Source organism: Notolepis coatsorum (genome assembly GCF_963971535.1).
Source record: "Notolepis coatsorum genome assembly, chromosome: 2".
Taxonomy (NCBI): domain Eukaryota; kingdom Metazoa; phylum Chordata; class Actinopteri; order Aulopiformes; family Paralepididae; genus Notolepis; species Notolepis coatsorum.
The window spans coordinates 26089629-26107128 of NC_140166.1; the positions used below are offsets into that span (position 1 = coordinate 26089629).

The window sequence follows — 17500 nt, forward strand, 5'->3', positions numbered from 1 at the left end:
ACATACACAACATACATGACATTTATGGCATAGGGACATATAGGTATTTCGTACTGATACATTTGTGACATAAACGGTATTCCAATATACAGTACTGCTACCCCTAGATCCTGACAGAGTATATACATATGATGGGGAGGGGACTGTACATTAGGAGGGGGTGGGTGGGTGGGAGAGAAATATACATACGGCGGGGAGGGAATATATACATGCGGTGGGGAGGAGACTGTCTATTAGGAGGTGGTGGGGGTTTTGGGCATTTACGGTGGCCAGTTTCGAATTGCAGCCTCCCGTAGGTGCTCTTTAAGAGCGGTTTAGAATGTGGGCAGGGATTCACATTCCTTTACAGCTTTGGGTAGGGCGTTCCACATTGTTGTGGCATAATTGCGAAACGTGTTTAGTCCCTTGTTTGAGCCGAATCTGGGTTTAACATGATTTGTTGAGCTTCCTCTGGTGTAGTGGTTGTGGTATTCACTGACCTTTGGGAAGTATTTTGACATGTACATGGACACCCTGGTCGTATAGTGTATCTTGTAGACCAGGCCCATTGCAAGTTGCTGTACTCTGTCGTCTACTCTAAGCCATCCTAGGTTGTCAAAGTGGGCAGGGGTGAGGTGGGTTCTGGGGTTCAGGTCAAGTAGTAGTCTGACCAGTTTGTTTTGTGATGTTTCTCATTTTGTTTTAAGCGCCTTTGAGGTGCTTTGGTACCATGAGGTGCACGCATAGTCATAGTACCCTTGAATGAGTGCTCCTGCCAGAGTCTTCAGGGTATTCTTGTTTACCAGAGAGGAGATCCGGTACAAGAATCTAGTTCGTTGGTTGACTTTTTTTATTACATTGGATGCCATTTTGTCACAGGAAAGATTTGCCTCTAGGATGGAACCCAGGTAGGTAATTTCGTCTTTCCTTGTGACAATATTGTCACCCACTGTAACTGAGAAGCCGTCGGTCTTGCTGAGTTTGTTATTTGAACCGAAGAGAATGGACTCTGTTTTGCCCATGTGTAATGATAGTTTGTTATCAGCGAGCCATATGCAGATTTTGCCTAGTTCCGAGCTGAGGGTTTTTTCAACCTGCAACTTGTTCTTGTCAGAGACCAGCAGGGCTGAGTCGTCCGCAAACAGGAACAAGTTGCAGTCACAGGCTGACAACATGTCATTTGCATAAATTAGGAAGAGTAGCGGTCCTAGTATGCTTCCTTTAACAGGTGGACAGGTGTCAGAGGCTAACAGGAGGCTAACAGGAGGCTAACAGGAGGCTAACAGGAGGCTAACAGGTGGACAGGGCTAACAGGAGGCTAACAGGAGGCTAACAGGAGGCTAACAGGAGGCTAACAGGTGGACAGGTGTCAGAGGCTAACAGGAGGCTAACAGGAGGCTAACAGATGAACAGGTGTCATGCTCCAGGTCAATTATTTGTCACGCCTCAAAGCGTTTACACCCATCCTCAATGCAGTAGGGTCTACATTCAGGATGAGTTGAATTGCTTCTGAACAAAGCTGACCAGTTCCCCAGTTGGAGGAGGAGGAGGAGAGGAAGGGAGAAAGAAGGGATGGTGGAGGAAGAGGAAAATATTTTAAATACAAGACAGAGTTTAGTTTCCTAAGACGCTCATTTTCATCAACATAGTCAAAGTTACATTTTGGCAAAATTCACCTGACCAGTCTCTCTCTTCTCTTCCCATTTCCTCCTCTGCTCTACTTTCCTCTCCTCTCCTCCTCCTCCTCCTCCTCCTCCTCCTCCTCCTCCTCCTCCTCCTCCTCCTCCTCCTCCTCCTCCTCCTCCTCTACAGAGACAGAATGGAGAAAGAGAGCTGAGTCTGAGCAGAGGAGTAGAGAGAGGGATGAAGAGGGGGCGGAAGAGGACGGGGAGCTGGATGATGATGTGTGGGGGCTGAGGCAGCTTCAGAAACAGGAACTCAACAAGGTGAGTGACCTGGACTGTGACCTGGACTGTTGAGACCTGGGCCCTCATTTATCAACAATGCATAGAAAGTGTTCTATTTCCGTTCCTACGCATGGAATTTAGAATGTGTGTACGCACAGAAAAATCGGGATTTATCAAACGTGCGTACACAGGTCCTACGCACACCTGCAAGTACACCGTGTTGATAAATGCCACTTGTTCTACGCTCCGCGCTCGTGCACAATTTTAAGTATTTGCATATAGAACCGCCCGTAATTAACCATATACGGTAATGAAACACCCCCATGGAATGTGGAAAAATTGACTAAACCGAGCGAATGCGCGTTATGGGAGAAATACGCGACAGGCTGACAGACGTGTACACGGTGATGTCGGATATGATATCTATTAACTTCCTAAAGACCATTGCTGCCTGGGCACCGCAAAACACTAATAAAGACCGTTAACCACTGTTTGTCGTTGGTGTCATTAATAACCATGCTGGAATATGACTGCCTTTTTTTGTTCCGTTCTTTTAAAGTTCGATTAATACCCAGGGATTAAAGTTCTCCGTCAATTTGATTCCAAATCGCGTGGTTTAATATGATTTGTAGAGGTACAATCTATTTTGATGTCGGTATTAGGTAGGCTATATAAATTATATATATAGCCTACATTATGCAACAGTAATTTGCGCATATATAACACGTGGCACAGACACAGAGCCCCGCACAGCCTGCATACAGTAAACTAACTTGATCGTTAATATAACTGTTGTCCTTGTATCTTTAAGAGATAAGATAAGATAAGATATTCCTTTATTAATCCCCTTGGGGAAATTCATGACACACACATACAGCTCAACGTCTCATAAATGATATTAACAACAACACAATCATTACATTTTTACAGTAACAATGGCACAGCATAAATTCAACAGACATGTACATTTGTTGACACATGTCAGCATTACAGGAGGCCTGAGACACTGTATGCGATAGCCGGCAGCCTACGTATGGCTGTGGCGCCTGGTGAACTGGAGGGAGGGCGGAGTGGGGGGGGGTGGGGGGGGGGGGGGGGGGGGGCGGGTTAAGGAATTTGGTTGTGGAGCAGTCAAGGGGGGGGTGGGCCCCCACCGTCGAGCATCAGAGGCAGCCTACGTATGGCTGTGGCGCCAGATGAGTCACAACAGCAGATCTACGCTTTAGATCTATTGCTATTATATTTGATATGTTTTAAGTACTCGCAAATAAGTCCTATTCTCCATTGGATATAGCGTTGGCACGGAAGGGCCATCAGCAGAGGGCGCTGTTGGCCCGGAATGAGTTAAGAGTAAAGGGCTCCGCACACGGCGGGCGATTTTAGCCAGGCAACTGACTTTTTTTGCAAGCCGACCGACAGAATTGTATCGCCTCCATTGTTATGAATGAGAGAACCCACGCGGCAGGAGATTTTGAAGCGACGGTTGCGCAGCTATTTCTGTCGCCTGGCAAAAAATTGCCTTGATCCTATTTTTTGAGGCGACGGCAGGCAGGACAATAAGGAAATAACATGACTTCTACAGTAGAAGTAGTACAGAAGTTCTACTGGTGTATCATTTGTACACCATTAATTTATCAATACATTCATTGATCAATAACCTATGTATTATTACCATGCTACTTATGTTCATTATTATTAACAGGAACAATGTAAATAAATAACGTTAGTTGGAGAAGCTATAGTTTTTATACTCGAGTAACAAAAGAAGTTGTGGATGTTGACAGAGTTTAATGTCCAGGCTGCAGCTGATGTGGTTTATAAGGTTTATTGTCCAAAGAAAATGATGGTTGAGAACAGAACAGCGTCTTCAGTGAAAAAACATTCTCTCTCAGCTGCATAACAATACTTGTCCAATCGGTGGTAATGAACGTATTGTAGCGATCAGTCATGCAGTAATGTCAGGAAGAATGAGGAGAGGTTGTATTCGTATAGGTGGTTTAATTCCAGCTCAATATGGGTTTAGTTCCCTCGTAATGCACAACACAGCTACCTGCTAATATGCTAAACTAACATCCGGCCCGTCCTCTGATATCTCCCTCCGGGGGGAAACAAGTAACCACACCCCCAGCTAAACAGAGCGACAGTCGCCTCTGGTGTGGGGGGCCAGGCGATTGTCGTTGAGCGACAGACGATCGCATCGCCAGGCGACGTCGGTCGCTCGCCGTGTGCGGACCACTTAAGACCCGTCTGTTAAGACCCGACTGTTAAGACCCGTCTGTTGAGACCCGTCTGTTAAGAGTAAGACCCGTCTGTTGAGACCCAACTGTTAAGACCCATCTGTTGAGACCCGTCTGTTGAGACCCAACTGTTAAGACCCGTCTGTTGAGACCCGTCTGTTGAGACCCAACTGTTAAGACCCGTCTGTTGAGACCCGTCTGTTGAGACCCGTCTGTTGAGACCCGTCTGTTAAGAGTAAGACCCGACTGTTAAGACCCGTCTGTTGAGACCTGTCTGTTAAGAGTAAGACCCGACTGTTAAGACCCGTCTGTTAAGAGTAAGACCCGTCTGTTAAGACCCGACTGTTGAGACCCGACTGTTAAGACCCGACTGTTGAGACCCGTCTGTTGAGACCTGGACCAGGACTGTTACAGAGGCATTTAGCAGATGTTTAAGCTGAATCCATTCCTGTCGACATGTGATAATCAGACATAAAACCCAGGACGTCGTCTGTGTCTCCAGAGCCACAGTGCAGGCAGTTCTCAGTGGTGCTTACTGGCTTCCCAGCCATTCTAATGTTACATTTAAAATGGTAAACGTAATCTGTCGTCTGGTAATCTGATGATTCCCGGTTCGATCCCAGCTCCTCCCTACCCTACTTCATGTTGAAGTGTCCTCCTTGAGCAAAGACACTGAACCCAACAAGCTGGTTGGCGCCTTGCAGGGCTGCCTTTGACATCGGTGTGTGTGTGTGTGTGTGTGTGTGTGTGTGTGTGTGTGTGTGTGTGTGTGTGTGTGTGTGTGTGTGTGTGTGTGTGTGTGTGTGTGTGTGTGTGTGTGTGTGTGTGTGTGTGTGTGTGTGTGTGTGTGTGTGTGTGTGTGTGTGTGTGTGTGTGTGTGTGTGTGTGTGTGTGTGTGTGTGTGTGTGTGTGTGTGTGTGTGTGTGTGTGTGTCTGAGTGAATGGGTGAATGTGAGACCTAAAAGTGTTTTGAGAGGTCAGAGGTCAGATATATGAATGCAGTCCATGATGCATGGTTCATTGTGTCTCAGATCCAGTCCAACCTGGGGAAGATCCTTCTGAAGGAGGAGATGGAGAACTGTTCTCCTCTGAGGAGGAAAACACGCTCCCTTCCAGACAGGACGCCTCACTGTGGTATGACACACACACACACACACACACACACACACACACACACACACACACACACACACACACACACACACACACACACACACACACACACACACACACACACACACACACACACACACACACACACACACACACACACACACACACACACACACACACACACACACACACACACACACACACACACACACACACACTCACCAGAGACTCAACATGAGGGACGTGAGCAGCAAGTGTGGTAGCATGTAGTTTCTGTCTCAGTCTGAGGTGTGTTCCACATGTAGTTTATGTCTCAGTCTGAGGTGTGTTACACATGTAGTTTATGTCTCAGTCTGAGGTGTGTTCTACATGTAGTTTCTGTCTCAGTCTGAGGTGTGTTCCACATGTAGTTTATGTCTCAGTCTGAGGTGTGTTCCACATGTAGTTTATGTCTCAGTCTGAGGTGTGTTACACATGTAGTTTCTGTCTCAGTCTGAGGTGTGTTCTACATGTAGTTTATGTCTCAGTCTGAGGTGTGTTCCACATGTAGTTTATGTCTCAGTCTGAGGTGTGTTCCACATGTAGTTTATGTCTCAGTCTGAGGTGTGTTACACATGTAGTTTATGTCTCAGTCTGAGGTGTGTTCCACATGTAGTTTCTGTCTCAGTCTGAGGTGTGTTCCACATATAGTTTCTGTCTCAGTCTGAGGTGTGTTCTACATGTAGTTTATGTCTCAGTCTGAGGTGTGTTCCACATGTAGTTTATGTCTCAGTCTGAGGTGTGTTCTACATGTAGTTTATGTCTCAGTCTGAGGTGTGTTCCACATGTAGTTTATGTCTCAGTCTGAGGTGTGTTCTACATGTAGTTTATGTCTCAGTCTGAGGTGTGTTACACATGTAGTTTATGTCTCAGTCTGAGGTGTGTTCCACATGTAGTTTATGTCTCAGTCTGAGGTGTGTTCTACATGTAGTTTCTGTCTCAGTCTGAGGTGTGTTCCACATGTAGTTTATGTCTCAGTCTGAGGTGTGTTCTACATGTAGTTTATGTCTCAGTCTGAGGTGTGTTACACATGTAGTTTATGTCTCAGTCTGAGGTGTGTTCTACATGTAGTTTATGTCTCAGTCTGAGGTGTGTTACACATGTAGTTTCTGTCTCAGTCTGAGGTGTGTTCCACATGTAGTTTATGTCTCAGTCTGAGGTGTGTTCCACATGTAGTTTATGTCTCAGTCTGAGGTGTGTTCCACATGTAGTTTCTGTCTCAGTCTGAGGTGTGTTCCACATATAGTTTATGTCTCAGTCTGAGGTGTGTTCTACATGTAGTTTATGTCTCAGTCTGAGGTGTGTTCTACATGTAGTTTATGTCTCAGTCTGAGGTGTGTTCCACATGTAGTTTATGTCTCAGTCTGAGGTGTGTTCTACATGTAGTTTATGTCTCAGTCTGAGGTGTGTTCTACATGTAGTTTATGTCTCAGTCTGAGGTGTGTTCCACATGTAGTTTATGTCTCAGTCTGAGGTGTGTTCCACATGTAGTTTATGTCTCAGTCTGAGGTGTGTTCCACATGTAGTTTATGTCTCAGTCTGAGGTGTGTTCTACATATAGTTTATGTCTCAGTCTGAGGTGTGTTCTACAGTACATGTAGTTTATGTCTCAGTCTGAGGTGTGTTCTACATGTAGTTTATGTCTCAGTCTGAGGTGTGTTCTACATGTAGTTTATGTCTCAGTCTGAGGTGTGTTCCACATGTAGTTTATGTCTCAGTCTGAGGTGTGTTCTACATATAGTTTATGTCTCAGTCTGAGGTGTGTTCTACATGTAGTTTATGTCTCAGTCTGAGGTGTGTTCCACATGTAGTTTATGTCTCAGTCTGAGGTGTGTTACACATGTAGTTTATGTCTCAGTCTGAGGTGTGTTCCACATGTAGTTTATGTCTCAGTCTGAGGTGTGTTCTACATGTAGTTTATGTCTCAGTCTGAGGTGTGTTACACATGTAGTTTATGTCTCAGTCTGAGGTGTGTTCCACATGTAGTTTCTGTCTCAGTCTGAGGTGTGTTCTACATGTAGTTTATGTCTCAGTCTGAGATGTGTTACACATGTAGTTTCTGTCTCAGTCTGAGGTGTGTTACACATGTAGTTTATGTCTCAGTCTGAGGTGTGTTCTACATGTAGTTTATGTCTCAGTCTGAGGTGTGTTCCACATGTAGTTTATGTCTCAGTCTGAGGTGTGTTCTACATGTAGTTTATGTCTCAGTCTGAGGTGTGTTCTACATGTAGTTTATGTCTCAGTCTGAGGTGTGTTCTACATATAGTTTCTGTCTCAGTCTGAGGTGTGTTACACATGTAGTTTATGTCTCAGTCTGAGGTGTGTTACACATGTAGTTTATGTCTCAGTCTGAGGTGTGTTACACATGTAGTTTATGTCTCAGTCTGAGGTGTGTTACACATGTAGTTTATGTCTCAGTCTGAGGTGTGTTCCACATGTAGTTTCTGTCTCAGTCTGAGGTGTGTTACACATGTAGTTTATGTCTCAGTCTGAGGTGTGTTCTACATGTAGTTTATGTCTCAGTCTGAGGTGTGTTCTACATGTAGTTTATGTCTCAGTCTGAGGTGTGTTCTACATGTAGTTTATGTCTCAGTCTGAGGTGTGTTCTACATGTAGTTTATGTCTCAGTCTGAGGTGTGTTACACATGTAGTTTATGTCTCAGTCTGAGGTGTGTTCTACATATAGTTTATGTCTCAGTCTGAGGTGTGTTCTACATGTAGTTTCTGTCTCAGTCTGAGGTGTGTTACACATGTAGTTTATGTCTCAGTCTGAGGTGTGTTACACATGTAGTTTATGTCTCAGTCTGAGGTGTGTTCCACATGTAGTTTATGTCTCAGTCTGAGGTGTGTTACACATGTAGTTTATGTCTCAGTCTGAGGTGTGTTCTACATATAGTTTATGTCTCAGTCTGAGGTGTGTTCTACATATAGTTTCTGTCTCAGTCTGAGGTGTGTTCTACATGTAGTTTCTGTCTCAGTCTGAGGTGTGTTATACATGTAGTTTATGTCTCAGTCTGAGGTGTGTTCTACATGTAGTTTATGTCTCAGTCTGAGGTGTGTTCCACATGTAGTTTATGTCTCAGTCTGAGGTGTGTTCTACATGTAGTTTATGTCTCAGTCTGAGGTGTGTTCCACATGTAGTTTATGTCTCAGTCTGAGGTGTGTTCCACATGTAGTTTCTGTCTCAGTCTGAGGTGTGTTCTACATATAGTTTCTGTCTCAGTCTGAGGTGTGTTCTACATATAGTTTATGTCTCAGTCTGAGGTGTGTTCTACATGTAGTTTATGTCTCAGTCTGAGGTGTGTTCCACATGTAGTTTATGTCTCAGTCTGAGGTGTGTTCCACATGTAGTTTATGTCTCAGTCTGAGGTGTGTTCTACATATAGTTTCTGTCTCAGTCTGAGGTGTGTTCTACATGTAGTTTATGTCTCAGTCTGAGGTGTGTTCTACATGTAGTTTCTGTCTCAGTCTGAGGTGTGTTCCACATGTAGTTTATGTCTCAGTCTGAGGTGTGTTCCACATGTAGTTTATGTCTCAGTCTGAGGTGTGTTCCACATGTAGTTTATGTCTCAGTCTGAGGTGTGTTCTACATGTAGTTTATGTCTCAGTCTGAGGTGTGTTACACATGTAGTTTATGTCTCAGTCTGAGGTGTGTTACACATGTATGTTTTGGGGTATAGCCTATATAGGTGCATCTCAATAAATTAGAATATTGAGGAAAAGGTCATTTATTTCAGTAATTCAATTCAAAAAGTGAAAATCATATATTATATAATATATATATTCATTGCACACAGAGTGAAATATTTCACTACATTTTATTTCTTAAAATTTGGATGATTATGGCTTACAGCTAACAAAAACCCAAAATTCAGTATCTGAGAAAATTAGAATAATACATAAGACCAATACAGAAATATACATATATTACAGAAATGTCGACCTGTACCATGTCTTCTACTATTACCATGTACCTGTACCTCCCCTCCCCCCTCCCCCATGCTGCTATGATGCCTGAATTTCCCCAAGGGGATCAATAAAGGAATTATCTTATCTTATGTATGTCTGAGCTGGAGGCTGAGTTTTAATGACATCTAGTGGTCAGGATTAGTAACTACAACACTGTCACTAGTATTAGAGAGCAGGGCTGCCCAAACATTTTGACATGAAGAGCCAAGGGCCGAATTGTAACACAGGTGGTGGGCCGTGGGCCAAATAACACACTGGACATTAATCTTGTATTAACGTAACAAGTAAATAACAGTTTCTCAGATCTAATATCAGTGTGTTTAATAGTCAAGTTAGTTTAAAAACTCCTTCTCAAGTAGATAGATCAAACAGAATATCTAATAATTCTCTGGAACCCTCTGGAGGGCAGAGGCTTTGAACAGAATGCTTGGAATGCCCCATTTTTCATCCATGTCGGGGAAGGTAATGGATGCTATGTGACTATGTGTTGATATATGAGAGATATGGCACAAAAAAAATCATGAATTGGTGTTTTTTTTGCTGGATCTTGTAAACACGTCACAGTGGAACGGTAATACCAGGCTTTTGCGGTGTTTTACCTGCTCTACCATTACACAGAAGTTAGGCATTTTCTTTCAGAAGTGGTTACCAATGGCTAACAGGTAGCCATGTTGGAAGAAACCTTACTGCAAAGTAGGGCTGACCCCTATTAATCGATTAGTCGACTAATCGGTCGAAAGGAGCCGTAGTCGACTGGCCAACCTCTTAGTCGAATATAATAAAAAAATTATATATATATATTTTTTTTTTATATCATTCTTTCCAAAAGAAAAGAGGCCTAGAAGCGTGGCTAACGCTAATGGCACGCATACCAGAGGCTAACTGCCTAAGAAAACAGGCACAGAGGCACTGAAAGAGGATTTCACCCATCTAATGAACACACTAGACTAGACAAATATCAAGATGTATCCATCAGTGGACCAATTGCATGCTTTTGCAGAGGACAAGAAGCCTTCAGTCGACTCCTTCAGACATTAAGCACCCCACAGCCCAAATGGTATGATAAAAAAAAAAAAAAAAAAAAAAAAGTGTAAAAATATTATACTTTTATTTTATTTTATTTTTAAGTCGACCAATAGTCGACTAACGGCAAATTTTGGCCAATCCTAGTCGACCATCCAAATCCTTAGTCGGGGACAGCCCTACTGCAAAGCCTCTATTATCACTGTCCTGAGAGTGATGTCATAGACCTACACACATTATGACATCATGTGATCATATGTGTGTGTGTGTGTGTGTGTGTGTGTGTGTGTGTGTGTGTGTGTGTGTGTGTGTGTGTGTCTGTCTGTGTGTGTGTGTGTGTGTGTGTGTGTGTGTGTGTGTGTGTGTGTGTGTGTGTGTGTGTGTGTGTGCAGTTCTATGACGTTAATGGATTGCTCAGCACCTGTTCTGCACTGTACTTCACTTCGTGCACGTGCACTGAATAAAAAATTCCACCATGTACCTTTACATCCCAACATCCGTCTGACCACACCCCCTTCCGCTTACCTTCATAAGCAGGTGTGTGGTCACCTACTCGCCTCCTTCTTCACTTTCACCACAAGGAAGTGCCTTCGGTAGATCCCCACTTGACGAGGTTGTTAGTAGAAGAAAGTTGGAAAACAAGAGATACGTTGACATCATATCTTTATTTTCTCTCTCACTATTTTCGAGAAAATACAGCGATATTGTCTTCGTTACTGGAGTGTCTGGGTCATTCCGCCCTTCAACGGTTTTTTCGTATTAGGAGCTCACGCCGCTGACATGCTTCCCAACTACAATCCTCCTTGCTGCGGCTGGATGGGGTAAAGACCCTCCAGCAACACAGCTGGACTGTAGGACGCACCGTCTGTTGTGAGAAGCGTTTTTTTCTCCAGGTTGGGTACGTACTGTTTTGCTTGCGAGCTCTGGTTGTTGTTGATGCTATGGGGGTTAGCTAACAATTTACGAAACGCCGACCCCAGGCTAGGGTCCTCTGCTCGGCTTAAAACGGCGGTCGGAGGATCTTGGTCTGAAGCCCATTATAGTCAACTAGTGGGCCGCGACCAGGAACTGGTGATCCCAGGATTCTCTGGACGAGCGATGCTTCTCTGTCCCGTGTAGGCCCCATCTTTCATATACAAATGAAAGTATACCCTAACGAGGAAATGTTGGCATAAGATCTTCTTTATCGGAAGTTCCATGCTCAAAGGGCCCCGTGTATGTCTGGATCACCGTTGACAACTGTGTTCTGACATTTCTTTTTCTTTTCCCTGTTAGGGGAGGGATTGGGACAGCGGCCTGTCTGAAGTGTGGCTTGTTATGTCATTGTATACAGTTCAGGTGATAGCTGCTTAAGCTTGCGTGCTAGTTGTGGACTACTGTTTTAGCCAGTCAGCTGTTAGCTGCGCAGCTGTTAGCTGCGGCGTTAGCTCGCTGTGTTTACCAGGCTGGTATACGTTAGCTTGTTGCTATCAGCCGAATGGCTGTTAGCTTAATGCTACACTGTTGAACGTTTTCTGTGACTATAACATGCCTTAAACACTCTGACTACGACGTCATCTTTGACAGAGGATGTTAGTCGAACCTACCGGGAGCCCGGCCGGCGAGGACTGCGTCAACATGGAGAACCGTAGCGGCTGGGTGGCGCAGCGACGCTGCCCTTGTCGTCAACACAGGAATGCTGTGTTTACCGTCGGTGCCCCGTTAGCCAGACTGCAGTTCGCTTGGCCTGCGCTCACGGTAGGAAGGTCCTGACCAGACATTAAACACGTCTTCTTCCTTCCCTTCTAAATGTTTTGTAATAACGATGTTTTCCAAAACGGGTGTTGCTGCAATACATTGAGGATACGACGCGTGTTGTGTGTGAATTGTCTTGTCACTGGTATAGCTTCTTCTCCATACAAATCTGGTTGTTGTTACATGTGTAAAAATGATCTGGTAAGTTGTGTTGAGAACATCATGTGTGTTCATGTACCGTGTACTCACAACAAAGGGGATTAATTAACCTATAAAGCTATGCTTTGTGACATATGAGTGAAGAATGAATTCTTTTCTCAGCCTGTAATGACAATGAACAGTGTGTTCACATATTAAACAGGGTTACCTGTTCAACTGGGCCGTATCAAGGGTAAGGTAGGAGGGGTGATTCCCCCGGTTCCCTGGGGCTTCCCCACCCTCCTCTCAGACATGTTGTTTACAATATATTGTGTCACTGTGTTTGTGGGGATACGATGTAACCCTTAGCTTAGTAGCTGGGGTTGTGCTAACCGCTTGAGAAACTATATTTTCCTAAAGAAAAGATTGTTTGGTCGCTTTTTATGTGTGCTTAGCAAGGCCTGTGGCCGATACTAATTGAGGATTCTGTATTCTCTCGTTATGAAAAACGGCGTTCCTCTGTAGCAGGAGTGTACTTGCCATTTTTTGTTGTGATAAAGGGTTGTGTGTGTCTTGTGATCTACAACTGGGTTAGGTTGGCCACAGAAGCACATGTGTAAGTCTGGTACCGGGGCTCTTAAGGGGGCCCTCTCTATTCTGTGTTTTTTCCTTAGTAAAAATCAGATAGCAGGTTAGCACATGAGCTGTGTGAAGCTGTTAGACACTTCATGTAGCTGACTATGACTGTGTCATGCTCTTTTTTGTCATTACATCGTATCATGGGTGTGGGGTCGTAAAGGGGTGAACTGGTAATCCTTTCCTCCCCTTTTGATGGGCAGGGGTTAAAACCTCCTGTCCTTCAAGGTTCCTGTCACGTTGCTGTTTCGGCATGTTACAGGGTAAGAGGGGGGGGGGGGGTTTCCTGGTCCCACGCCCTGGAAAATTGGGCGTGTGCACCGCAGAAATTCCCCTGCCATAGAGTATGTCACTGTGCGCGTCTCTGTTGGTAAGACTTCCGTGAGTTGTTCAGGTCCATATGATGGATCTGTTTCAGGGAGTGGTCAGGGCTCCTCCTCACGAAGCTCCTACTCAGGCCTTCTGTGAGTTCGGACTCTCCTTCCCTGTGAGGGAGCCTCCTCAGAGTTCAGAGCCTCCTCCTCGGATTGTCAAGATGAGTATATCTTCAAAAAGGAGTCCTGCTCTATTGTGTGTGTATTCGATTCAATTCGATTATTGAGTGTGTATTGGTTCAGTGCCTCCTCCTCGGAGAGCCCTAACCCAAATTTTACATAGCTCAATGTTGCAATATATTCTTTTCAATCTATACAGCTCGCGTGGGAAGTCTCTCTGGGGATTTCCGTCTCCTCCCTATGTGAAAATGTAAAAAAAAATTACCCTCAGCTGCATCACGAGGGATTCATGTCAGTCTGTGTTCTTTCTTTTTTGAATAAAAAGAGGAAGGTACATGAAGCACGACGGCTCCGTGTCGTTCTCCCAGGCGACTTGGAGGAACAATGTTTGGTGTCTTGCTAGACTATCCATTGATGTGTTTGGGTCTCGACGCATACATAGTGCTGGCTCAGTGTGTTTTCTGTTACAGAATCACACAGGGGCTAAGCGCGCCTTGGTTGCTTGTTAAAACAGCGTTTTTATAGGGCAACTGGGATGGAGTTTTGTCTCTTCCGAGCGCCAGTTACTAGGTTGTCTCGATGAATTCTCGTTCATATCTGGGGGATGTTAACGGAATAGATCAGAACATAGGTAGAGGGGTCTCACGCCCTTGGGGTGGGCCACTGAGCACGGTCCTAATGGGACCGTCTGGGGTGGGCGCCCCTCATTTTTCATGTTTTATGATCGAACACGCATAACCTACCGCCACTCTCTCCTGGAAGGTGGGCATGTCTCGGCCGTGGTGGTTAGGACACGGGACCCTGGTCTTGGTCACGCTGGTCCCAGGGTCAGGTTAACCCGTTGTCCCGCCGGTGGATGCAGATCTGCTGTATCTGGTACCGGCTGAGGGGACTTGTGCTGTTTTCGGGGGGGAAAAAATGTGCCGGGGGTCGTGGGTCCGGGGGTGTCACAGGGTTAGGATCGTTATGGAGAGACCCTAATGTGTGGGTACATGTTGTTTCTCCTGCAGCTACTTGATCGTAATGGCTTACGGCCATACCAACCTGTCCACGCCAAGATGTCTCGTACTCCGACTCTCGGTAGCTAGAGCAGGTTCGGTCCTGGTTAGTACTTGGGTTGGGAGACCGCCTGGGAATACCAAGTGCGGTGTGCTTAGGGCTGGTTCTCCATTCTTTTCGCTCCTCTCTCACGCGTGGTGAAGAGAGGGCTGTTGGGGTGGTCTTGGACCTCCTCTGGTAATCCTGTGCTTTCCTGTGCCGCCGGGCCCGGTCCGAAGTAAAGTTTTGTTGATACCGGAGGCCTGGGATAACACTTTTTTGAAAACTGAAACACTTGTACTGCGGTATAGCCAGTGTATACCCGCAGGTGTGTTTTGGAGTTTTTTCTTGAGGGGTTATAGGAACAACCACTGTCTGTACCGAGCGGGTGGTTGATTCCCTGGTGTATTGGAGCAGAGTCAACTCCCGGGTTACCGGTTGAGTGTGCCCCTGCACATTCATGACGTCTGCCAATCATGTCAGCCTTCTCTGCCTCAACCCCTCTGGGTGGGGATTTTTTAATGGAGGCTTTGTCATGGTGATCAACAACGCCAGCATACGCCCCTTCCGCCGGGGAGGCTGTTTTCAGCTGACTCCTTTGGCGCCTGTCTCGTCCGCAGTGCTCCAGGCTCAGGTTACAGCCTGTTGCCTGGTTTCCCCGGTGCGCTGCCTGCTTCCGTTGGTTAACCTTTTTGTGTGCTTACGGCCATGCTGACTGCCTGTTCTGCAGGGTCAGTGTGCCAGGCGGTGTGCTATTGGGGGGAAAGGGCCCGCTCTTGGAGGGGCCTTATCCGAATACGCTGGCGATGTGGGGGGCGGTGTCACTAAGTGACCACCTGGTGGGGTCTTGATGCCTGGCGTCATTGACCTCTCCGGGCCCCCGTTTTCCAGGGGATCCAGTCCCTTCAGTGGGTCTGGGTCTTCCTTCGCGCTCCGCTGCTACGGCCTTGCCACGGGGTTGGGTTTGCTCTTAACCCTGTGATTTCTGGGGGCAGTAACGAGGTTGTTCCTTCCGTTCGTTCCCGGGTGACATGTGGGTTGTGCGTGTGTGCAGTCGTGGGGTCAAGCCACGGTCTGCTCACCCTGTGCGTTGAGTTGCTTGAGTGCCTCTTCGCACGGTCGGATCCGTCGCCCTCCCGTGAACCTCCAATAGGGATGGTATCCTCCATTAGGGAGGGTCGGGGGGGCTCGGTCCTCCCCGGTCTGATGGTTGTGGGGGGCCTCAGCGGGGTACGTTGGTCGGGCTATGGCTCCCGCTCAGCCCCTGTTGCAGAACAGGTGCTGAGCAATCCATTAACGTCATAGAACGGAAGGTTATGTATATAACCTAGTTCTATGAGTTAAATGGTGCGCTCAGCACCTGGACGCCGCTGCGGCCCTTGATCTCGCCTTGTGGTGAAAGTTTGGGAAGGAGGCGACTAGGTGACCACACACCTGCTTATGAAGGTAAGCGGAAGGGGGTGTGGTCAGACGGATGTTGGGATGTAAAGGTACATGGTGGAATTTTTTATTCAGTGCACGTGCACGAAGTGAAGTACAGTGCAGAACAGGTGCCGAGCGCACCATTTAACTCATAGAACTAGGTTATATACATAACCTTCCGTTATAACATATGTTGTTGTTCTCTTCTCCAGGTTCCAATGCCTCCAAGTCTGTGTATTTCCCAGCATCCTCTAGGACAGGCCTGGCCAGGGTGAGTACCAGTCTGACTACATATATACTGGTGTACTAGCTCTGGTGCAGTACAACTATATTACACTATACTACACTGGTACTACTAATACTACTAGCTTTTGTGCAACTGGAGTATGCTATACTACACTGGTACATCTAATGGTTCTAGCTCTGGTATGAATATATTACCCTATACTACACTGGTACATCTAATGGTTCTAGCTCTGGTATGAATATATTACGCTATATACTACACTGGTACTGCTGATCCTAACACATGTTTAACTATGTTACTGTATAATCCAGATGCTAAAATACTGGAGTGGTTTTCAAGCACTCAATGAATGAATGAATGAATATTCTCCACGTCTAATATTCTCCACGTCTGTCTCCAGCTACAGTCGACTGAGTTCACCTCCTCTGACAGAACATCAGCAGGTAGGACCGTGTTATATCTGCTACACTCAACTATATATCTATACTATATACTGTCTACTGTATTTGTTTAGCACCTTTCATACAAGAGATGCAGCCCAGAGTGCTTCACGGCAGTAAAATAGACATAACATGATCATAAAATAGACTGAATAAAAGGTAAAAGCAATGCAGACAATAACAATACAATATTAATTGATATGAGCCAATACCCACACAAAATAGAGATAGTTATAACTGCTACACTTATACCGAACTATATACAATACGGTATATTTAAAATAGAGATAGTTATAACTGCTAGATTAATACTGAACTATATATCTATACTGTATATTTAAAATAGAGATAGTTATAACGGCTAGACTAATACTGAACTATATATATACTGTATATATACAATAGAGATAGTTATAACTGCTGGACTAATACTGAACTATAATCTATACTGTATATTTAAAATAGAGATAGTTATAACTGCTAGACTAATACTGAACTATATATCTATACTGTATAAAATAGAGATAGTTATAACTGCTAGACTAATACTGAACTATATATCAGTACTGTATACATATAATAGAGATAGTTATATCTGCAACTCTAATACTGAACTATATATGAGTACTGTATAGGTATATATAAAATAGAGATAGTTATCATTGCTACAATAATACTGAACTACATAGATACTGTACATTCTGATGGAATAACTCAGTCAGTACATAGAAAATATGGTTTTAAATAGCACCATTTAAATGAAATCACACCATTGCTAATATTCTCTCTCTCTCTCTTGCTCTCTCTCTCTATTCCCCCCCCCCCCCACAGGTATTCAGGTAACTATAGTATGACTATTCAATATGAATGTGCAAAGTTAGAATTATTGGTGGTTGTGAGAAACAGATCAGAAAATAATCAATAATGTGTGGTTATTGAAAGATAATGCACTTTGTATTATTAAAAGCATTATTACGTTTTTTTCAGTATTAAAGTGCATAATATTTCAGTATTAGTGTAGACGTGCATTATTTAAAAATATTAGTGTTGATTACTTTGATTGATTAATCGATTGATTATTGAT

At 44.8% G+C, this 17500-nt stretch overlaps 1 protein-coding gene across 1 annotated transcript in view; it reads left to right on the plus strand.

Moving 5' to 3' along the window:
* LOC311223298 (dematin-like) overlaps positions 1-17500 on the plus strand; it is a 196920-nt gene that overhangs the window by 150548 nt on the left and 28872 nt on the right. Inside the window, exons 10-14 of the mRNA XM_084308090.1 lie at positions 1792-1925; positions 5155-5257; positions 15942-16000; positions 16377-16419; positions 17248-17255. Coding sequence (XP_084164216.1) covers positions 1792-1925; positions 5155-5257; positions 15942-16000; positions 16377-16419; positions 17248-17255 — 347 coding nt within the window. The remainder of the gene's footprint in view (positions 1-1791; positions 1926-5154; positions 5258-15941; positions 16001-16376; positions 16420-17247; positions 17256-17500) is intronic.